Source organism: Enhydra lutris, unplaced genomic scaffold (assembly GCF_002288905.1).
Source record: "Enhydra lutris kenyoni isolate GAN:26980312 unplaced genomic scaffold, ASM228890v2 scaffoldscaffold52, whole genome shotgun sequence".
NCBI classification, from domain to species: domain Eukaryota; kingdom Metazoa; phylum Chordata; class Mammalia; order Carnivora; family Mustelidae; genus Enhydra; species Enhydra lutris.
The window spans coordinates 8,202,261-8,225,733 of NW_019154136.1; the positions used below are offsets into that span (position 1 = coordinate 8,202,261).

The 23,473-nt window shown below is 47.2% G+C and overlaps 1 protein-coding gene across 1 annotated transcript in view; it reads left to right on the forward strand.

Annotated features, from left to right (window-relative positions):
* Positions 1-23,473, forward strand: part of LOC111157196 (anosmin 1) — a 171,190-nt gene that overhangs the window by 13,748 nt on the left and 133,969 nt on the right. Inside the window, exon 2 of the mRNA XM_022518486.1 lies at positions 19,192-19,239. Coding sequence (XP_022374194.1) covers positions 19,192-19,239 — 48 coding nt within the window. The remainder of the gene's footprint in view (positions 1-19,191; positions 19,240-23,473) is intronic.

Consider the following 23,473-nt stretch of genomic DNA (forward strand, 5'->3'; position numbering starts at 1 on the left):
CACGGTCTGGTCCAAGAGCCAAATTTAAACAACCTGAGACCAGAGACCTCAACAGACCCCCCTCACCAGAGGAAGCATACAGGGGCAAACAAGCATATGAAAAGATGCGCTCCGTGCCAGAGGTCCTTGGGAAACGCACCGGAAAAGAACGATGAGATACTGCTCCGTGCCTGCGAGCATGGCCCGGATCTGGAGTGCGTTGGGCACCAGCCAGGCTGCTGGGGACGTGGAGCAACAGGAGCTCCTGTTCACGGCTGGGATGATGCAAAATGGTGCAGCCGCTTTGGAAGACAGCTCGGCCGTGTGTGTTAAAAGGAGGAGACCATCAGAGACAGCAAGCCCCAAATGGAGTCATTTGCTCTCCCGGTCTGCAGACCAAGACTCATGTACAGTTTCCACCTGCCCCAGGAATGGGGGCTTTTAGCGTCGGACCTGAAATTTCCTGATCTGCTCTAGCGATGGAATCTACACGGAACAAATCCCTCCTATTCCTTTCCCTGCCAGAAGCAAGTGTCACCCTACCTCTCCTTCCATAAGAACTTCCTGTTCTACCTTTTTCCTTTGAAAACCTTCCATTTCGTGCCGTCCATCAGAGCGTCTCTCTTCTTACCAGATGGCATGCTGCCTGCGTTCACGAACTGCTTGATAAACCCAATTAGATCTTAAATTTACTCTGTCAAATTTTATTTTTTAACATGACACGAGACATACTGTTCTCATACAATACGCTAATTGTGCTCTTTGGTATTTACCCAAATGAATTGAGGATTCATGTTTCTAAGAAACTTGGCATGGATGTTTACACAGCTTTCTTCATAATTACCAAAATTAGAAAGCAACCAAGATGCCTTTAGTAGGTGAGTGGAGAAACAAACTGGGGTCCACCCAGATAATCAGATACTCCTCAGTGCTCACACGGAATGAGTTATCAAGCCACAGAAAGACGTGAAGAAACTGAAATGCCTGTTATTAAGGGAGAGAAGCCGATCTGAAAACCCTCAATACAATGATTCCAAATATATGACATTCTTGAAAAAGCAGAACTTGGGGGATAAGTGTTTGTCGGTTTGGGATGGGAGAAGGATGAATGAGTCGGGTGAGGAGTAAGGATTTTCAGGGCAGTGACCCTACTTATGTGCTGTTGTGGTGGTGGATCCCTGTCTCCATATGTCTGCTCAAACCCACAGAACACCCAACACCCAGCGTGAACCTGAGCGTAAACTACGGACCCTTGCTGAACAGGCTGTGTTAGCGGACGCTCACCAGTGGTAACAAGTGTACCCTCTGGTGGGGGCTGTTGATGACCGGGGCGGCCGTGCAGGTGTAGGGGCAGAGGACGTGGGAAATCACACCACCTTTCTTGTCCTTTTGGTACAAACTTAAAACTGTTCTAAAAATTAAAATTTATTTTAGAAAAAAGTAAATAAAATATTTTCGGTTTTCAGTTTCAGAAACTTACCCTCTGAAATGTCTTTGACAATGCTTAGTTGAATGGAATTCAGATTACATGCATTCGTCACTTAGTGATTTTCTATTCTCTTATGAGGCCTAAGAATAGATTCAGTAGGATTTTTACTTGAAATTTGAAATCCTGGATAAGTGTTGTATAAGGAGAAAAGGGCATTGAATTCTAGGTCATCTAGTCTGTTATGAAAACATACCTGACTTCCCAGATGCTGGGTGCTTATAATTCTGCAGGTAACACACATTTTTCCTGGAATTGATTTTTGGGAAAGTGCAGTCTTTTCTTGGGGTTATTTCTGTTCGTCTTGTATCACATTTAATTCATCATGTTTTCTCAAGTGGTCTCTCATTAAAGCATGCGGTCTTTTGAAGTTCATATTAAAATAACCCAGAATCTTGATGAATGGGTTACACTCTCCTATAAGTCAGGGTATAATTGACTACAAGGTGCTTGATTTTAGTTTGATTAATTATTCTGCACTCTCTAATGAATAACACATAACTTAGCACCAAAAAAAGCATATATCACAAGCAAACAATGTGACAAAAATCTGACTTCAAGTCCATTAGAATGGGAAAAACATATAGTTGTAGTATTTTTTCTTTTCTGTTTAGGTTTTCCCCGCTACAAATAGAAGTCAACTAAATCCTGACTCTTCTGGCCTGTAAGTGCATAACAAGGTGTAGATTTTGCTTTCGTATTAGAATAAGTACTTTTAGGACTCAATGTATTATGAAACCTGTTATTAAAATATTCTGTACAAATGCAAATGGAAAAAATCATTCTCCTTTATGAAGCATTGAATGTTTGTGCAAGTAGAAATTTTCTAACGGTTCTTGCTGTAACAGCAGGAGAATTCAGCTCCCACTCTCTGGAAACAGCTTCTCTCTGGCTGCTGTTAATGCTTGTAAGTCATTAGCTCAATAACTTGAAATTAATCCTCTGCTGGTCAACTTGCCAGAAGCCAGGCGTTAATGTGCCTTGTGGGAACTGCTTATTAGGAACAACAGATCACACCTGTCAAGCCTCACATCTGTCCAGCCTCTATTGTGAAAAATAGGGAGATTGGAGAGTGCCTTTAAACTCCTTTTTCTTCTCGTCCTCACTGTTACCCTGAGCAATATATAACATCTTTCCAGAGTTGTTTCTTACAAAGAGGCTCATAGGCAGAGGTGAGGCTGAGCCAGAGTGGAGGCTACACTGGCCCGGTCTGTGCCGGGCGTCCTCGCCTTGAGCAACCTGTGCAGACACAGGCTTGAGCACGTGCGTGTGCGCGCACTCATCCGGAGTTCGGTTTATTGCCGGATGCAGAGCACGGTTTCAGTAACTGGAATGCGAGGGGACATCCGCACGCTGGGCAGGGGGACTCCGTCTACTTGGCACACGTGGAGAGAGAGGAGAAAGAACCATTTGGAGGTATTTTTCATGGAGTCAGGGATAGCAAAGTGAGGGGAATTGTTCTTCCTTCCCTGAGGTTCTGCAGCTAGAGCGAAGGTCACAGTCGCCCAGCAGACCTATCACGACGCAGCTCCTGGACCCGCCCCAGCACTTCTGATGCTGCCGGTCTGCAGTGAGACCCTGGCACTTGCCTGTCTGACAAGCTTCCGGCCCATGATTGTGGTCTCGGGGCCCCACTTTGAGAACCATTGATGTCAGCTTCTCTACGTGCTAGCTTTCTCTCTGGTGCCTCTCTTTGCTCGGTAAGATGTGCCCGGTTCCCTGCACTCGGTCCTCTGTTCTCTGACTCTTGGACCTGCCTTCTTCCAACCAGCCGTCGCTCATTCGGGGTCATTCTTAAGGTCTGGCTGACGAAACAGGAGTCCGCGGTGGCTCCCATGGCAGAAACATAACTGAGGACGGAGTCACTTTCATTGCATTCATTTGTCGAAGGAGAGGATTGGAATCGTTGCTTTCTCTTTTGAAACCTAGGTTGTGGTTCCAGGTCGTTGGGGGAAGGAGCCCATGGGTGCCTCCTCTGACCATGGGTGTTCAGGGATGGAGGTCTAGAATGAAGACTCCTCAAGGGGAACCTTAGAGAGGACAGTTCATAAGTAGTCAAGGTCCAGTTATGGAACAAAAATAAAGCATATCAGGTTGAGGACATGGACGTATCGTAGAAAGAACAGGCTGAGAATAGACTTACTACGTTGCACGAGAACCGTCTCATAGTGAATGTTTGGCTGTTCCACACTTCCTTAAGCGGTCTGTTTTCACCCAACGCTGGCCTGTTTTATCTGAAACGGTCTACGTCACGGTGGACAAGTGCCGCCTTACGATGCAAACGTATGCCCTAAGAATTAAGTATTCTCTTAGTCACTTGGTCTAACTTGGTCACTATGTTTCCTTTTGAATTTTAAATAATATGAAGAATGCTGGGACATTGTGGTTTATAAGGAATATGTATCTGGTAATTCAGGTGACCAAAATAGATTTCTCACGTATTTGGTTTTCATGTACTGGTTCCTGGGTCGAACCCCTTGAAATTTCCTGTGATGTTGATGTAGTGATGGAGGTGTCTTCTGTTATGTTAATGAGGGGACTTTTTTGGAAAGTCCTGAAGTAACCTAAGGGTGGGGGCAGGTCGCTAGTGGCACCAGCCTGTGAACAGAGGGTTGGGACTTCCAACCGTCCCCCTCTGTCCAGAAGGGGAGAGGTGCTGCAGGTTGACTCAGTCAACCGTGGCCAGTGATTTAATCAGTCATGCCTGTGTCATGAAGCCGTTAGAAAAACCCAGCAGAGGAGGGTCTAGAGAGCTCCAGGGCTGGTGAGCACATAGCAGTGAGGAGCCTGGAGAGGGCCTGAAAGCGCCATCCTCTTTCCCCATACCTTGCCCAAAGTATCTCTTCTATCTGGTTATTCTGACAGTACAACCTTTTATTCAAATTCAGTCGCCTAGTAAAATGTTTCTCTGAGTTCTGTGAGCTGCTCTAGAAAATCAGTCAAACCCAAGGAGGGGGTTGTTGGAACCTTGGGTCTTTGGCCTGGTGGTCAGAAGCACAGGTAGGAATCTGCACGGAGCGATTGGTGGGCTGGGTGCGCTGTGGAGCAGTCCTGGAGGCCTGAGCCCCTTGCCTGTGGAATCTGAATTGAGTTAAATTCTCCCACACCCTCCTGAGGTCTGGTTGCTGCTTGGTGAGGTGTAGGGAATCCCACAGCCCATCCTCCATTGGAACTGGGTGCAGGAACCCAAAAGAAACAGTCTTCGATGTTATTGGATTCATGTTCCCCAAAAGGGGGTTATGGGTTGTGGGTTATGAATTCAATGTAGAAATTCATAAGATTGATCTTACTCATAAGCAATGGAAAACCATTTTTTTTCTTATTATATCAGGACTTCTTAAGGGCTCTTGGAATTCTGACTTCTCCATAGTTAATTGCATGAGCCACCCAGGACCCTAGACCTCTCGGAGACCTTCTACATTATTAATGGTCACCTTTTATGTGCAAATCATTCATATTGATGGATTCTGCCTCTTGCCAGCTTGACTACCGCTTTGACTTGAAATGATCACAGATGGTCTTCATAAATATCTGTGTCTGCCTTACAAAAATACTCTTGTCTTTTTAGAAAAGAAGAAATGGATTTTTTTCGAAAGCTTGCATTTTTGTGATAAGGGACCTGGTTCTGGTGACTCCAAGTTGAGGCATGCTTTCTGTCAGGATATTCTTTCTGTTTGAATCAGCCATGGGTTGCCCATTTTTAGCCTTTGGGGGCTATAGTGTCTTCATCTACACAAGGAGAACATTGGGCTCGAGTCTCTATTTAAACTCTCACAATTTTCATAATGCTCTAGAATGTTCTCCAGAGTCTTGTATTGCCAGTATTGCTGATGGCTTTCACATGTGATTCAAAGCCACAACCGTGAGTAACCTCGTGTGTCCAGAGAGCCTAGGCGGGGTGGTTTTGAGGGTTAGCGCCATTGCGGGATGCTTAGCTCCTCCCTTTCAACGCACTCTGCACTTGCCCTTCTCCTCAGACATTGGTGAGCATTGTTCAGAAAGGTCCCCATGTCACGTTCACGTTCAAGGTGTGGGTTGTTCGCATCATCCTCTGCGTCGTACCCCATAAGTGTTATGGAAATGAATAATGTCTGTGTGATCTTCCTTCTTCATACTCAGACAGGATGGACCCCATGTTGTGTCCTCATCTGGTCTGGACCTTTTGCTAAGGCATTGTGCGTGTTTTGGAGAGAGTGATGAGAGCATTTTGTTAAGCACAGAAGAGGATATCAGCAGGCAGGAAGTCTGACCTTCAATAACTCCTCACCCCTGTTGCCCCAAATGCGTTTCAACAGGAATTCGGGGACGGAAAACTCGATGAGATGAGAACAGGCTAGCATGTTACTGAGATGCTGAAACTCTTTCCCTTGGAAAGTGGCTTGTGTTATAAGACAATTACATGTCATTAACGAGTTAGATTTGTCTTGTTTTCAGCAAGAAGATGGATTACATGAACCTCCAAGGTCTTCACTGAATTGTAATTATATGGTATCATCTGAGTCAGAATTCTGCAGTTTACAAACATTTCGAGTGGGTATTTAGAAACACATTTTGAGTCCCTTTTCTTGTCCTGGTTACGTTTAGAGAACAGCTTGGCTATGTTTGGATAGACTCGTGGACTCTCCCAGAAAGGAGTTGGCCAAAATGCCCACTGATGGGGACGCCTTGCACAGAGGCAATGTTAGTCATGATGTAGAAAGCCCCAGAGAGGTCTGGAATCCTACCCAGCTTAGCTGATTACCTGCGGCAGAGACAGAATTCTAAATGCCCTCACAACATTTTGATAGAACAATAACTTGGCTTTCAGTTGCTATGAATAAGGGCACCATTTGCACACTACCAGGTGGGACAGGGCTGAACCCTGATGTAACTAAGAGAGCTGATGACGTCATTGTTTAAGTGGCTGGGTGCATGCTTTCCTATTTTGCTTGAATTTCTCTTGACGAATTTTTCTGTTTTGTTCATGTTTAAGACATCGTACGATAGAAGTACAGCAGCAGCAACAAGAATTAGGGAAAGAAAGGACCAAAGAAGCCTCCTAAACATTGCTAGTCATTAAAGTATACTTTCAGCGAGTTGTAAATTTGCGCCCCATCCTAGCCATTCCAGGGAGCTTGAGCAAAGGATGTAATTAAGAATTGTTGTGTGTTTACATTGTTTTTCTGCATTGTTCTTGCATTTTTTTTTCTGCTTTGATAATGACTTTAATTCTCCACAGGAACTTTGGAATGGTGCTGACACTTTTTTTAAGGAAAGGATTTCTCTTGTTCTCTCAGTGGTTGGGTACACAGCCTCACAACAAAGTTGCTTTTAAATGCACAAATGAAAAATAGCCGTGGATAATGAGTTGAAACATTCTGCAACAACACTAGGTTTTTCTTTGGTGAACACCTTCAAGAGAATACAGTTCTCTTAGTTTCATGAATTGAATTTGTAATGCGTCCCAAGCTAGCTTGGCCCACCGAGGAAGACCTGTCTGGACTTAGTGAGATCTGTCCTTGGGCGAGAATGTTCCCCGGCTCACCTGCTGTTTCCCGTGGTTCCACTTCCATCTTTGGCACTGGAAGGGCGCCCTTCTGCCTGCCACCAGTTGGTTCATTCCTTCAACACCCTCACCTTTTTCAAAAGATGATGCTTTCTGTCCCCTTGGCTTTATTGTAACTTGGATTTTTCCAAAAGCCTCTCAGTTGGAGAAAAGTCTTTCCTCCTGGACGTGGTGATGGGAAGGCACAGTTGTTATTCGTGGAGCACATTCTGAGCTTTTGAGATGTGAGCTCAGAACCTGGCTGGGCGATGTTCCCAGGATCAGCCTGGGACTGAAGGACGCAGCGTCGGGCAGGAGTTGGGCTGATGTGGTACCACAGCACCATCTGGAGCTGTGCCTGTGAACTTACCCTGCCTGGGACAGGGAGCTTGGTCCTTTGTCCCACAGCATCTACCAGACCGTCGTCCCTCCATGTGGACTTCTCCCTGGGGTGTGGTGTGGTTCACTAACCTCTCTTCCACTGAGTACGGTTTCCAGGTGGGGAGAGGTAGAGTTTGGCCGTGAACTGTCTGAGCTCAACACCCTTAGTAGGTACGTCCATTTCAGCCGTGGACGCATGGGGACATCTGGGTGGCATGTGACAGGATTCACTACCAGTCATTACTCTTTTTTTTTTTTTTAAGATTTTATTTATTTATTTGACAGAGAGCTCACAAGCAGGCAGCGAGGCAGGCAGAGAGAGAGGGGGAAGCAGGCTCCCTGCTATGCAGAGAGCCCGATGTGGGGCTCCATTCCAGGACTCTGAGATCATGACCTAAGCTAAAGGCAGAGGCTTAACCCATTGAGGTACCTAGGTGCCCCCCAACCATTACTCTGGTGTGCCACAGAATTCTCCCTGTGGGGTGGAAGCGGTTCCAATTGTTGGCACACCAGGGACCTACCATCCACCAGAACTCTTCTCCCTCACACTTTTTTTTTTTTTTTAAAGATTTTATTTATTTATTTGACAGAGAGAGATCACAAGTAGACAGAGAGGCAGGCAGAGAGAGAGAGAGAGGGAAGCAGGCTCCCTGCCGAGCAGAGAGCCCGATGCGGGACTCGATCCCAGGACCCTGAGATCACGACCTGAGCCGAAGGCAGCGGCTTAACCCACTGAGCCACCCAAGCGCCCTGCACATGGTTCTTTGAACCCCCAGTGTGGGAAGCTGTGACACAGGCCCTTTCACTTTTAATTTCCTGTGGCATCCTGTCTGCAGCGCATGATGTATCATTTTAATTTTGGCTTTTTTTGGTCAATAGCTTTATTTTTTTTTTGCCCTTTGGCTAATCTCCGACTGCAGATTTCTGACTCTGACTCCATTAAGCCCTAAAGATGCCTACGTGGGTGTGTCATTTCGGGGTGTGTCATTTCAGGTGTGGGTCCTGCTGGAGAAACTCACACAGTCTGGGGCGCATGGGTGGCCCGGTCAGTTGGGTGTCGGACCTTGGCTCAGGTCATGATCCCTGGGTCTTAGGCTCAGGCGCTGCACTTGCTGGGGAGACAAGCTTCATCTGCTGTCCTCTGTCCTGCTCGCTCTCAAATAAATAAATGAAATATTAAAAAAAAATGACACAATCACGTGGAATGGTGTTCCTATGAATCTGCATAGCGCACGACCTCAGGTAAACATCTGTACCATCCACCCATCCTGGCAGTGTAGTTCTACTCGCTTCAGCTCCCACGTTCCTTCAGCAACTAACCCGGATGTTCACACTGTCGTCCAACCTCCCCTCCATCATCTCACTTCTTTTGGAAAATTACTTACGTCCTAATTTCACTGAGAAGAACAAACAGCACAAGAAGCTCCTTCCGTCCCAATTCACGTCTGTAGAAGTTCTGTATGCACGTGCGACGTTCGAGGCCATCGAAAGTCACACTGAGTTTATCTTTTTGTGGTCTGGACAGTCCTCCATGTAGCACTGATAATAATCCTTCACTCCCTATAACCACAGGCTCACTTTCTGTGACACACGGGTCAGTTTAAGAAGTCGCTGGTCGTTTCTTGAATACAGGTTAGGGAACGGAGGGGCTGCCCCCGAAAGAGGAACTCTCACGATGTGTCCTTATGGAGAAGATAAGGTTTGTCGAGAGCCATCATGAATTTGTAGAAGAGATTTTAATGAACCTAAGAAACCATGGGTGCAACATCCATTTTTATGCAACCCTAAGAAATGAAAAAAAAATTACCGTAAAATCAGGACACAAGCTCAGTGATGGTCTTTCATAGAGGAAGCATCATTTGGGGGTACCTGGGTGGCTCCGTCGGTGAAGCATCTGCCTTCGGCTCAGGTCAGGATCTCAGGGGCCTGGGATGAAGTCCAGCCTTGGGCTCTCTGCTCAGCAGAGAGCCTGCTTCTCCCTCTTAGCCTCCCCCCTGCTTGTGCTATCTCTGTCTGTCAAATAAATAAATAAAATCCTTTTTTTTTTTTTTTTTTTTGTAAGAAACATCATTTATGTGCTCGCTTCGGCAGCACATATACTAAAAAAAAAAAAATTAGAAACATCATTTAGTCCCACTAATACCTTGTTCTGTAATACCTTTTATTTGGTCCAGGAGTTTTGGTGGTTTCTTTTGTGTTTCATTTGCATTTTGTGACTCCTTTTGTTCATACATCAATCATCACGTGACACAGTGCCGTCTGCTGTGTCCTATTGCTTGCTTACATCCTCTACGGTATTGGCTAACTACGGAAGTTCAGGCTCGGGGCAGTATCGGCCACACTTTTTCGTTTCTTCATTTGCACGTCTGCATACACCACAGTTTCCCCTTTCAGTGCCAAGCCATTCTCTAATTATATCAATCACATTTTTTTTATTTAAAAATTTTTTTGAAGGTTTTATTTATTTGTTAGAGAAAGAGAGAGGAAAGGAACAGGGGCGAGGGCAGAGGGAGAGGGAGAAGCAGACTCTCCACGGAGCAGGGAGCCCAACGCAGGGCTAAATCCCAGGACTCTGGGATCCTGACCCGAGCCAAAGGCGGGATGCTGATGACTGAGTCACCCAGGGGCCCCTGCACTGATCACATATTATTTATATTTATTTTTATTTTATTTTTTTGAAGATTTTATTTATTCGAGAGACAGAATGAGAGAGAGCGAGCATGAGAGGAGAGAGGTCAGCAGGAGAAGCAGACTCCCCACGGAGCAGGGAGCCCGAGGCGGGACTCAATCCTGGGACTCCAGGATCATGACCTGAGCCACCCAGGTATCGCACTGATCACATTTTAAATGGCAGGGAAACCCGCCCTGTGTGGAAGCAACAATGTACACACCTTAGTTTCACTGGTGAGAGCACGCACAGCCGTGACCGAGTCCTCGTGCGTGAAGTGTTGACCACTGTGACGGGTCAGCAGTCATGGTGTCGCGTTCACCGCAGTCGGGGAAAGATGACGGTCCGGTTGTGTGTCTCAGTGAAGCACAGTGTCTCACAGTTTTGCCTACGGTTGCTGAAAGGACATACTCTATGTCCCAGAAGTGGATCCTGGGCATTGACTCTCATTTCCAGAACTCCTCACCCCTCTGATCCGCCAGTCTTTTCTTCTGTGCTTCGTGTGTAATTACTGTGGATTACAGCGGGTGTAGCTGGGATGCTCACACGTTAGTGGGGACCCCCTCCCCCAGATTGGACAGTCCTGAGGGTTGCCACGGAGGCTGAGCTGAAGCTCCCTAGCCCACCGTAGCATCCGAGGTGTAGACCCTGCCGGAGGGCCGACTGACGGCCAGCTCTCTGTAAGCCAGGGCCGCAGAGATCCGAAACAGTGCGCATTTCCCTGTGCCTCTCGATGTCTCAAACAAAACCTGCTTTTATATTCCAATCTGCTCTTCCATTTGTATGAGTCTTTAAATCTCACGCTTATGCCCATAGACCCAATGTGTCATTTACCCCAGACTGTGTGGACCCTTTCTCTCTTCCCTGTTCTGTCTGCTTCTCCGACTGCTCCTTCTTCTCCCTTCTTCCCAGTCTTGTCTTTGTCAACATCACTTAGACGCAAATCATTCGGGTCAGGAAAGCGTCCAAGAAAGGCTTGGGAACAGACGTTGGTGTGTCCGACTACCGTACCCCCACCGGGGAAGTGGGTGTCCTTCCTACCCAATGAACCCAAAGCCTCTGCCCTGCAGGACTGGCCGCTTGAGTCCCCAAGTGTGTGTTTACTGTGTAGACACGTCGGGATGGCCACGGGCGAGTGGTTCCTGTGATCGGAAGAACTCGCACACAATTGGTGCGTGAAGTACACGTTTCAGAGTGAGGAATGGGAAGCTGTGGAGGAGACTGACATTGGCAGGGACGTTTCTTTGTTGTTCAGGTTTTCTGTCAGCATATCCGTAGCTGTCCGAGTTCTAGGAGGTGTTCTTCTTCTCATGCTTCCCCTCGTACAATGAGTCACTCACTCAATTCTAGTTAAGACCTTCAGTGCTCCCGCTAAGCCGGCTTCAGGCTGGAATTATTTCAGCACAAATCAGGGATTCTGTCGGGAAATTTTCAGGGTTTTATGTGATTCCGTGGGGACGGCCCACCTTTCTGGAGTTGTCTCCTGAAAATACACACTGGAATACCAAATATGGCTTAGGGAATTCGTATCTGAAGTCCTAGCTGGCAAGAGTGATTCTGGGACCAGCAGGCCCTCCTGGAGGGGACTGGCGCGGGAGACCGTTGCTGGAGACGTCCTAAGAGAAGCTACTGCTTCTGGTCCTGTGTTGGGTCCCGCCCTCCTCGCAGGGACCCTGAGGAGTAAAAATTCTGTCCTGATCTAATGCTCGCCCCCATATAGAACTCATTAAAATATTCCTTGTCAAAATTCATAGTAGCATGTTAATAAAATGTAATGTTTTCCCATATGGCATAGTCTGGCACTTGCTGTGCTATAAATTTTCTTTAGATAACTTTAATTATGTGCATCTGTAAAGAGATAATTAGCATGATCATTTCTAAAATAATTTGTATTTGATTCTGAATGCAAGTTTTTTGTTCCATTTTTGATATTGCGATGCTGAATCTCTTGAGCTCTATAGGAAACAAAATAATGAACCTACTTCCTCAAAGCTCCTCTCAGAGAAAGTGAACGGTTTGCATACCTCAGTCTACTTAATTTCATTCTTTTCAGGTCTTTATGACCTAGTGATTAAAGTGTAAATTTCTCGTATGACTTCCTATTCCCTTTCATTCATTATTTAATTAATAATATTTCTTAAGGTGGTCAGGGAGCCCATGGTAAGCAAGAGATACAGACAGTCTCTGCCTTTACCATGTTTTCAGGCACCTGATCATTAAAAATAATACATTTACTAAACGTGTCCACCATGGTAGAGCGTTTTGGAAGAGAAGTGCAAGGAGCTTGCTAGGGTGTGTGTCACTGGGGATCTGGGATGTCACCGGGGATCTGGGATAGGGTGCAGGGATCATGGAAGCCTTCCCCAAAGTAGTAGCATTTTCTGTGACCTGAAGGATGCACGGGGCCTGGCCTGCTGGGGGCACATGTCCTGGTTGGAAGGACAGGGCTTGCAAAGGTTCTTGTTCCCAACGAGCTGCTGAGCGCAAAGACGTGAAGCAAAGACACTGTGGCCGGGCGTGCATTCCGGCACGGGGAAGGGCTGGGCGTCCGTGGAGACAGACACATGGATGGCCGACGTTGCTTGAAAATTCAGTTCAGTGTGACGTTGGTGGAATCAGAGAGGATTTTCTGACCGAGAGTGGGGGGTGGACGGCCATTTATTTAAGGAGGGTGACCCGTAACATTCGAAAGAAGTCCTACTTACGATCAACAAATACACACACAAAGCTTGCTTTCTTTCCCCTCTCGAGACTTTGATGTGGATTTTGTTTTTTAGAGTAGTTTCAGGTTCCCATCAAAACCGAGTAGAAGGTACACTGTTCTAGAGACTCCCTGTCCCCACACATGCACAGCCCCCCCCCCCCCGGGATGAACGTCCCTCACTCATGGTCCGTGGGCTGTGTCTGTGAACCTTCCGTGACACACCGTTTTCCCCCGAGGCCACAGTTCATGTTAGGGTTCCCTCCTGGTGCTGTACATGAGAAATGGATAAGGACATGGAGCCACCGTTATGCTATCAGAGTGTTTTCACTGCCTTAACAATCCCTTCTGTCCCACCGTTTATGCCCCGCCCTCCTCTGCCCTGCCTGTCAACGATCTTTCCCCCATCTCCTTAGTTTTGCCTTTTTGGGAAGCTCGCATATTTGGAATCCTATAGCACGGAGTCTTTCCAGATGAGTTTCTCTCACTTAGTCATGTACATAGAAGCGTCCCGAGAAATATTTTGAACGAAATCTATAGTCAAAATGATCACTTGCAAAGATTCATTAAAAAAAAAAAAAAATTCCGAGCGACAGAAATGCCTCCTCATAATGTCCTTCTCCTCCACTATCTTTTAGCTGCTGTGGAATACAGGGGAAAATTCCAAGTATATCGACAGTAGACAAGTACATCCTGTTAATAACAAATGAAATTAAGTATATTATTGCATGGTTCCAAAGTAATAGGAAAATATTCTGGATGAAAATGAATTCCTAAATTTTAATCCATACCTTCATTTTCCTTTTTTGATTTTTTATTTAAGTTTTGTTTATTTAAGTAATGGGGCTTGAACTCACCACCCTGAGATCAAGAGTCATAGGGTCTTTGACCGAGCCACGCAAGTGCCCATCCATGCCTTCGTTTAAAAAAACCTTACATTTATTTTTACTTTTTATTTCTAAAAAGATTTTATTTTTTTCTAAGGTTTTTTTTTTTTTTTTTTAATTTATTTGACAGAGATCACTAGTAGGCAGAGAGGCAGGCAGAGAGTGAGGGGGGGAAGCAGGCTCCCTGCTGAACAGAGAGCCTTGATGTGGGGCTCGATCCCAAGGCCTGGGGATCATGACCTGAGCTGAAGGCAGAGGCTTTACTGACTGAGCCACCCAGGCGCCCCCAAAAACGTATATTTAATATGAGATCAGAATTGTCGACTGACAGTCAAAGCTGATGATTTGTAGCTTCACAGGGTTGAATGGTAAACACTTGGTCTATGTGGGTTTTCTGGGATAGTTTCAGTTTCAAATGTTCTGTCCTGCAGTTGGTCCCCAGTTTAGTGTTATGTTTGCAGAAGGGCCACTTAGCCCTGGTTACACACCTACACCTGCTTATGTTAAAGAAAATGTGCGATCTGTTCTCTCTTCTCTTTTTGCAAATGCTTCTATCTAGATAGCTAGTTCTCATTGATCTTTATCCTCTCCTTGTGGGTTGTGTTGGAGTAAATGAAGTGTTTCCTTTACTCGAAGCTTTTGGAGAATTATTTTTCTTTAAGGAAGAAGGAAATCAAAAAGCTGGAAAGGAGAGACTTTGAACATGTTATTGAAATAATGTCCGGGTGCAGCTGATTGAACTTACCTAAACTCTTTGAAAGGTGGACTGACTAGCGCTCATGTTTGATCTAGTTAAACCAGTAAAATACAGGATGTAATCTGTACCCCAGCCCCCCTGTCTGATCCTACCTGGAGGTACAATAATGATTCCACAGGCAATCGTCCTGTGACTGTCTTTGCTGGCTTGAAGCCAGAAGGAGGCTTGATTGCAAATACTGTATTTTGTTTGTGTTCTCCAGTGGCTTCGCGGGCGAAGGCTATTGTAATCTGACTAAGAACTTCCCCCTGGGGCGGGATGGTTGAAATGTACTGAATTCTTGTATTTTTCCATGGCTCCTCTGCTCCCAGAGCATGACAGGTGAGCAGTGGAGCTGGAGGGCTCGGTGTGTGTGCACCTGGCGTTAATTGGGGGGTTTACCAGCATCCCTGATGCCATTAGGCAGGGTTCTTAGAAGTTTTTTGTGGAGGTAAATAGAATGGCGGATGCTGATTGATAGAAGGCAAAAGCAAAGAACAGCTGCAAAACCTTGCCGTGGGGCGATTGTCTTAAGAAAAACAGGAAACCTAAAATCCAAAAAAGGAAATGCAGACGGACATATCTATGGACGTCTGTGTGTGTGTGTGTGTGTGTGTGTGTGTGTGTGTGTGTGTGTGTAGAAATTTCTGCACAGAGAGAAAACACGAATAAATCCAAAAGGCGAATGACCAGGAAAATGTTGACAACACCTGTTACACACAAATGACTTTGTGAAATCTAGTTGGCACCCATAGCGGCTAGAGTCGATAAGGTTAAAGAATCCAGAACAGAGATGGTAAAATGCGGACAGTTCATGCTAAAGGAAATACACGTGCCTGAAGGAAATGAAACCGAAAATAATACCGTTGCCCGCTCATATTGGCAAACGTGGCAAGATTGTTACCATCCAGGAGAAAAATGTGGTGGGCGCGCTTTCCGGAGCCTCAGTAAGAAGATTGGACTCCATTATACATAGGGACCGGGGGGTTTAGAGTACAGGGTTACCCCCCCGCTCCTGAAAACAGTCATAACGGCAAAGTAATGTGAGTCGTAATGGACTTTTCTCGGACCTCTAAGTCCGTTGCAGACATTTTGCTAAATACGAGGATTATGCGTTTAATCCTCCCGAGCGTTCTGGGACGTGCTGTCGTCCGTAAGAACAACAACAACGGAAAACCCGATGACCACCGTAATAACCTTCCTGGTTTGCTTGCTGTGGCCTCCAATATTTCTCTATGATGGCAGCGTCTCATTTTATGGTTAGTGGGAAATTTTGCTTAAAATGAAAATGTTCTGGTCGAGGAAAAGCCCTGATGTTAATTCCCCTCCAAATGCATGCAGCTTGACCAAGAGGCTACAGCTGTTGCTTTAATGGGTCTGAGGGCGCTGGGTTTGCGCGTGGCGGGGCAGTAGAGGGGGCCTTTGCTGGGGCGCTGAAGGTCCTCCATCCTCCATTCTTGGTGTTGTCTTGTTGATCTTTGACCATTTTACCTACAGTCAAAGGAAGCAAGAAGGAGCTAAATCAAGGTCTGCCAGATACGTGACTCTTCCTAGCTTCTATTTTTTTTTTTTTATCCTCTGAGATTTAATACATAACACATTCTATTTCTAGCAGTCAGTCCACATCGACTCTCATCTGCTTTCTGTCTGTGCATGCGCCCTCCTCTCCTGGTCTCTGTTCCAGCCCATCAGTCTGATCTGTTGCTTCCTGAACCCGTGACACTTAGGACCATATAAGCAACCTTACCCCCTCCCGAGACTCTGACTCTGCAGATTCCTGCAAAACCCACCATCGGGCTCACCCCTTGTTTCTTGGAACCGTTACTCACGGTGGCGTCCGTGCTGTGCTTAGCCATTTGCTTCATGACTCAGGCTCCTTCACTTGGCTTCTGGGAGTCCCCGTTTCTCAGCTGTGAAATGGGTCGACGAAGTTGGTGTCACGGCGTGGGGTGTGCCAGCGGGCTGAGTGTGGGAGCGCCAAGCACAGGCCCGCCATGAAGATGTGGGCAATAGTGCAACCACAGTCCCGACAGATAATAATCCCGGCAAAGGCGTACCCCCACCCCCCTTTAGTAATACTTTATCGGTCCTTGCTCGGGGCCAGCAGCAACTGCCGTGTCCACTCAGCAGCCCCCGGGTGCCTCCCGCGGCCGGCGACGGAAGCCACCTCTGTGAGAGCCAGGAGCTGGGCTGCTGTCCTGGGAGGCATTCCAGGGCAGAGGGGAAAGGTGCTCCTGTCACGGAGCCGACTTAAGTAAAAGACGTCTATCCCAAGCCCAGAGACCGGGGGTGGAGGGTGCATGTCTCCAGAGCAGCGCAGCAAGGACAGAGGCCGTTAGGGCACTGCGACGTCCTCCAGAGGCCTGTCCATCTGTCCAGGGCAGGGAGGATGGGGAGGGAACAGGGCAGAAGCTGGGCCATGTGTAGGTTCCCTGCACAAGGAGCAGGACCTTCTGACCACGGTCCTTAGACCGTGACCCCGATAAAGACACTGTATTGGTTCAGACACTAGCCTTGACCCCGTGTCCAACATCCAGGTTCACTCATTTCAGCCCGGAGTCCCTTGGGAAGGAACCTCACCGCTGTCCATCACTGGGCGCTGAGCATGGGGCACTCGGACTGGGGTCCAGGGCACCCCGATGGGTGTGGTCCTGGGAAGTCCCCGCAGGAGCCGCCCCATGCAGCGCGGGGAGGAAGGGCCGTCCCCGGCAGGACAGTGAGGCGGGTTTCTCGTAGGAGGCTCACTGAAGGCGCCTTGGAGGCTGCTCTCCGCTTTTCCGTGATGCGCCTCTCGACGTCTGACCTCTGCCTTTTGCCGTGGTCGCCCTGTGCCTGGGCAACCACACTGCAGCCTGCCTGATCCTCCTGTGAACTCTGAGTGTGTCGCCGTGTCAGGGGCTCCCCTGATGCGTGTCCATCTATGTGCGGTGCTTTCTCGCGCCGTTTCTACGAACCCTTCCTTCCCGGGAATTAAAGCACGGCCACCATTTGTCTTGCCTTGGCCTCTACCCAGTCTAAGTATTTTTCTGATAAAGACGTGTCAAAAATCACACTTTCCCTCCTCCCCGACTGTTCCTGTCCTTGCCCAGCTCCAGTCCGGCCAGTGAACCTTGAGAAACAGCGAGAGATGTGGGCGCACTGAGGGCGTGCAGAGGTCGGCAGGGGGTCGGGTAGGTTGATACCAGATTAGCTGACGTTGTGGGTCTGCCTTACGATTCTGGGGCTGTGGGGCTGCAAAGGAGAGTTACGGCCTCATGGTAGATCTCACGGTTAAAGCTTTGACATGGGGCTGTGGCCTTCCAGCCCGGCCATCTCAGTCCAGCGGAGGAAACTTTCTGACTCTATGCAGTTGAGGTTGTTTCAGCGGGAATCCTGTATTAGGACGGTGTGTTATTGGAAGTGGGGTCTGTTTAGGTAGATTCTTGGGAGCAGAAGAGAAAAATAGGATCTTTCCATACAACGCAGTCGCACAAAACGGTAGGAAGTATTGGTTCTTGCAGTAGTATTGGCAGAGAAAATACTCTACCGTTTAGCCAGCTGAGAACCATGGTGCCACATGGCAGAATGTAGACACAAAAGGCCACCTGTTCTACAGTTCCATTTGCATGAAATTTCCAGAATCCGTCAACTCTACAGAGAAGGAGAGTAGGTCGGTGGTTCCCAGGGCCTCGAGGGAGGGAGTTGGGAGCGTGACTGCTGATGGGTCCAAGTTTCATTCTGGGGTTGGTGACAGTGTTCAACGATTAGATGGTGGTGATGGTTGCACAGCCTTGTGAGTGCACTTCTCGGTCTTCAGAATGGACTTTTTACTACAAACCGTTGGTGTATACGCTTCGGATGACGTACACTTTGCGTGTATGAATTATATCTCCATGAACTTGCTGTAAAAATATTTTTAAAAAAGATATATTGGTTCAGTTTTCTTTTCTGTGAATGAGGAACAAATGTAACACTACTGTTCTCTGAGTAGCAGATGATGTTCTCAAAATGCAAAGTTTAGAGATTCAGATAGAGGAACAGGCCAGGATATGGCCTACCCAATCCTGACCTTCAAGGAAACAGGGGCCACGGTATCTAAATTATGGGTTGATTGCTGTTACTATCTCTACCAACCACTGCAGCCTCACACATTGTGACATGACGTATCCCAGCCAAAGGAGAAGTCACGACCAAGACGTTAGTCATGGGGGATGAGAGGTTTCCCAGCAGGAATGTGATGGTAGATGCAGGAAACCATAGTTCTGATATTTCTTCCACGCTGACTGAGTTATCAAGCCATGCTACGTGGTGTAGGTGTATTATTTCCTTATGCCGGCAACATCACGCATGAGATGGTGTTCCCTTTTACAGCGGATAAACTTCAGGTACAAGGATAGCAAGTCCGTCGTCCACACTCACTCATCCACCCGGTGCCTTGTCAGTAACAGCAGGCTCCCAGGCTCAAACTCTGTGACTGTGAAAGGCTTGAGATGAAAACCCCTGACTTGTAAGTTTACCCAAACTGCTTACTACTGGAGAGATGCGTCGTAGTGTTCATTTCCCCATGGGTCTGCATTTCACGGCTCAGCACGCCAGGAGAGGTGGCTCAGACCCTCTTCCTCTCAGGCAACTTGAAATCTTTCTTATTTTACACGTCTGTGTTTCTATCATGAGGTCAAGGATGAAATGGAACTTACGTTAGAAACACATTTTCTGTTTTGGGAAGAGAGAACGTCAGGAGGGCGAAATTGCTCTTCTGTTCAGGATGATACGGAAAAACGATATTCACAGTGCAGAGTTATCAGTTAGAAAATTATGTAATGAGACAACATTTCTTTCTCTCTTTGCAGAACAACGGTTCCCTGGTTTGGTGCCGGAATCACAAGCAATGTTCTAAGGTATGTTCCCTACAACTGCGCCAATATTTCTAAAAACCTGTCGTTTTGAGATAATTCTAGAGTCACACAAGGTTGCAAAGACTGCAGAGGAATTACACATATTCCTTAAGCAGTTTCCACTGAAAGTTCCACTTCACATCTTTGTAGGACAACGTTGAAAGCGGAACGTTGACATCGGTGCAATATACGTGTATCCTCACACGCCAGTCCGTGACTTGCAGGTTCCATTAGCCACCGCTGCATTCAAGACACACATACCAGTTTTTCTACACGTTACCTTATTTCTCTCCCTGTAATTTTTTTTTTAATCCGAAGACATTTTAAGGAGAAAACGTCTTCTGGTTGCGCTAGAAGCTTCGCTGCATTCTACATACACTTAAGCTATGTTGTATGTAGTGTTGTTAGCAGGAATTTGCGATACTGTGATTTGTGGGATACATACGGTTGGTCATTCAGATGACCAGAATATCTTCTTCGTGTATTTGATCTTCCTCCACCGTTCTCAGCTCACAGCTCCCCAAACCCTTGGGACTTGCTGAGCAATAAGAACACTGGGACCGTCTTCTGGGCTACTTGGTCTCTTGTCCTCGGTTTCTAAAATCCCTCCGGAGCCCCAGAGGTAAACAAGTGTCTTGTTATTCCTAACAAGCCCCTCTCCACCGCCAAGGGGTGTATGTGAACAAGGTGACTTTTGGAACACGGCTAAGGAAGGGGGCTGTTGCTACGCAAACCAACCCTGAACAGAGGGCTGGGACTTTCAGGCCCAGTCCCTGATTTACAGGGAGGGGAGAGAGCGGGAGGTTGATTCAATCACCAGCAGCCAACGATTTACTCAATCATGCGTAGATAACGAAGCCTCCTTTTAACGCGGAACCAAAAGGGAGAGGGTTCGGAGAGCTCCCACGTGTGACACGTGTGCAGATGCAGACCTGGGGACAGGTGGTGTCCTTGGAAGCTCGCGCCATTTCCTCGTGCCTGGCTCTGTGCGTCTCTCCCACCTGTCTTCTCCTGAGCTAATATCCTCTCATAATAAACCCATCGAAAGTGAGCGGCTCAGTCAAGTTTTTGGTTGCGTGTTCTGCTGAGCTGCCCTAGCGGATGAATGGAAGCCAGCGAGGGGGTCAGTGGGACCCTGCCATCTGCAGCAGGTCAGGCAGAAGCGCAGGTGACATCCGGGTTTTGTGATGGGCACTGAGGTGGGGGTGAGGGGGGGGGGGTCATGGCAGAGGGGTGGGGAGCAGCCTGTGAGACCGAGCCCTTAAACCCTGAGACGGACACTGTCACCAGGTACATAGTGGCAGAAGTGAGTTAACGTGTAGGACACTCAGCCGATGCTGGAGGGCTGGTGGGCGTTCGTAGAAGCTGCACCCGCCCACCCACACACAAGTTGGAATTGGGTGCGGAACTTCTAGAATTGCCGGTTAAATAATCTGACTCTTTAAAAGGCCTCTTTTCCGTTTCTGGGTCCCCCTCGCCGTGCACACACACTCGAAAGTTGTCATTGTATTGATTCGTGCAGTGACTAGCGTACGTTCTACCTCAGTCCCCAAACATGGCAATTTTGAAAAAAATACGCATGTACATTGGTGTATGTTTGCAGTATGTACTGTATGAATACAGTTTACTGCTGGCTTAAGATGTTGGCAACTCTGGGATCCTGATAGTGTTTGATGAGCTTTATTTCATCCACATTCCCATTAGACTTAAACAGCCCTTTATTTTATAACTAAAATGTTATTTGGGCAACACAGATAACTTGTTTATGAAGAACACTGTTATTTTGAAGCGTCTTCCAAACCCGTTCTCTCCCAGTCAGTGACTGTAGACTGCTATCCCTACACCAAGAACTTCATTACAGAGATCCATCCCAACGTCCGTGCACACAGGACAACGTCTAATACACACGGATTTTATTAAAAATAGAATTCGTAGGTGAAATATGGAATAGTGTGATGGAAGTAAGCTTCGCTTAGCTCTGACTTGCTCAGTCTTGGGCAGAAATGAAATGCCTGGTTTACGGTTTACTTTGTTATGTAATAACTTCAACATTTGCTCTGGCGAGAGGTTTCCTAGGCTCTATGACATTGTTCTTCCGCTGGCGTGGTGGGTAAATCGTTTATGTCATCATCGCAGGAAGGTGTATGTACACATACAGAGAGAAAAGGACATGAGGCTGATGAGATTCCCCGAGTAGCGTTTCTGCCCCGTTTTATATTAGTTGAGTGTTTCATGAATTACCAGTATTATCTCTCATTTAAGCGATGCCCTTTCTCCTTACTCCATTAAGAAATTCTTTTTTTACCCCTTTAAAAGAAATTCAAATGGAAAAGTTTCTTGTGAACTGTGTTTTTAAGTATCCTAATTAAAGACACACACACACACACACACACACCCCCCGCCCATCCGAACGATGCATTGTTAAACCGTATCTTCTCGTGAATGAGCAAGGCTGACACGAGAGACTGCATTTCACAAGAAAAGAAATTAATTCCCTTTGTCTAAAAGCAAGGAACGCATTAATAAGTTACAGCTGACCCCACGAGAAACTTTGGAATACAGTGCAAAATGGACATCAGTTTAAGGGTTGGCTTCAGTCTGAATCTTTGGGAATGAATCTTACGCGCTAATCCAAGTTATCGCCTCTGGATATTATCAACACCGGCTATGTTCGTAGCTAATTACAGTTTGCATTTCTTTTCAGATCTGTGGAACCCATAGAGTCTTTTTGCTCTTTGTCTTTAGGGTAATGAGGGGAAGCGTGAGCGCTAGGGTCTCCATTTTACAGGTAGGGACACTCGGGCACATGCCTATTCGATAACAGTCCTGGAGTCACTCAGCAGAGGGGTGGAGGGGTGCCAGAGGTCGGAACGCTGCCTTCTCCGTCGTGCTGCCCAGAGATCAACAACTTGAAAACCCGTTGTGAATAAATATTGGGACAGCCGAGTAACGGATAAAACCTGGGAGTCATAATGTAACTTTCCGAATATGTTTTGAAAGATAAGGATTGGGGAATGTTTTGTAGAAAGCACACACGCTCATCATTTGTGGCTGCCTTCGACAAACAGGATCCCTTCCTCCCTTCCTCCAGCACCTGCCCCACCCCCGCCCCTTGTCCAGCGGGCCATCGTCTGCCTGGGCCGTACACGAGCATCGTGTGGAGTCTCCCAGCCGCGGCTTTTGCCCCAAACCATGCGGTCCGCACAGGGCTCCTGGAAAGACCATCTAGACGTAAAAGCTGAATCGTGCTGTCTACCTTACATCTGTTGCTCTCTCTCCATCTTGCTCAGACCCAAACGCTGGCCCCGTGTCTCCCCCTCTTTCTGTCTCTTACTTGATCTCCTCCTCCTTTTAGCCCTTGGAGGCTGCTCTTCTGTCCACCCAGAACTGGGTGTCTGTCCCCCCTGCCCTCATTCCCATCCCAGCGCATGTGCACCTTCTCAGCCTCGTTTTCCCCAACCAACCCTTCCCCTTCATTACACACTTCATTTACACCCTGACGTGCCGTTATAAAGGTCTTGTTTTCTCTCTCACACTCTGTCTCCTTGACCAGAAAGTAAACTCTTGGCAGAAGCCGACTCTGTCTTCTTCGTTGACCGTGGGGTTCCCCACTGTCCTAGCGTACGATGCTGGGGGGCACCTACCAGCTGCTCAACAGAGATTTCTGATGAAGACTTGTGTATTACATTCTTCCTCCCCAAAGTACATCTTTAGTGCTTTACCTTTACAAGAAAGTAACAATACAGTCCATTTTGTATCCATGTAACTTAGCAAGATTATTTGTTATTCAGAAAATCTACACCTTTGTCCTCTACTGAGCTTTCCATAACGAAGTCAGCACTGCCAACTCAAGGGTCTTCAGCACCAGTCGCCTTGTAGAGGTCCATGTGGCGTAGTGACTGATCGTCCTGTGTAGGTTTACGCAGTGGTTCTCAACCTGGGGTGATTTTGCTCCCAAGAGCCCAAATAGCAATGGCTGGGGACGGTTTTGGTTGTCTCAGGTGGTGGTGGAAGCCACAAGCAGCAGGTGGGTGGAGGACAGGGATGCTGACGGCAACCGGCAGTGCCCAGGACAGCCCTGCACAGCAAGAGTCATCTGGTCTACGTGTCCGTAGTGCCGAGGTGGAGAACCCTGGTCCGTGCATTTTGGCGGATATAAAAGAAATGAAGAACCCAGCTCTAGTCTCCCCAGTTTTACTTTCTGATGTGATAGAAAAATAAGTGTGTCATTTACTGG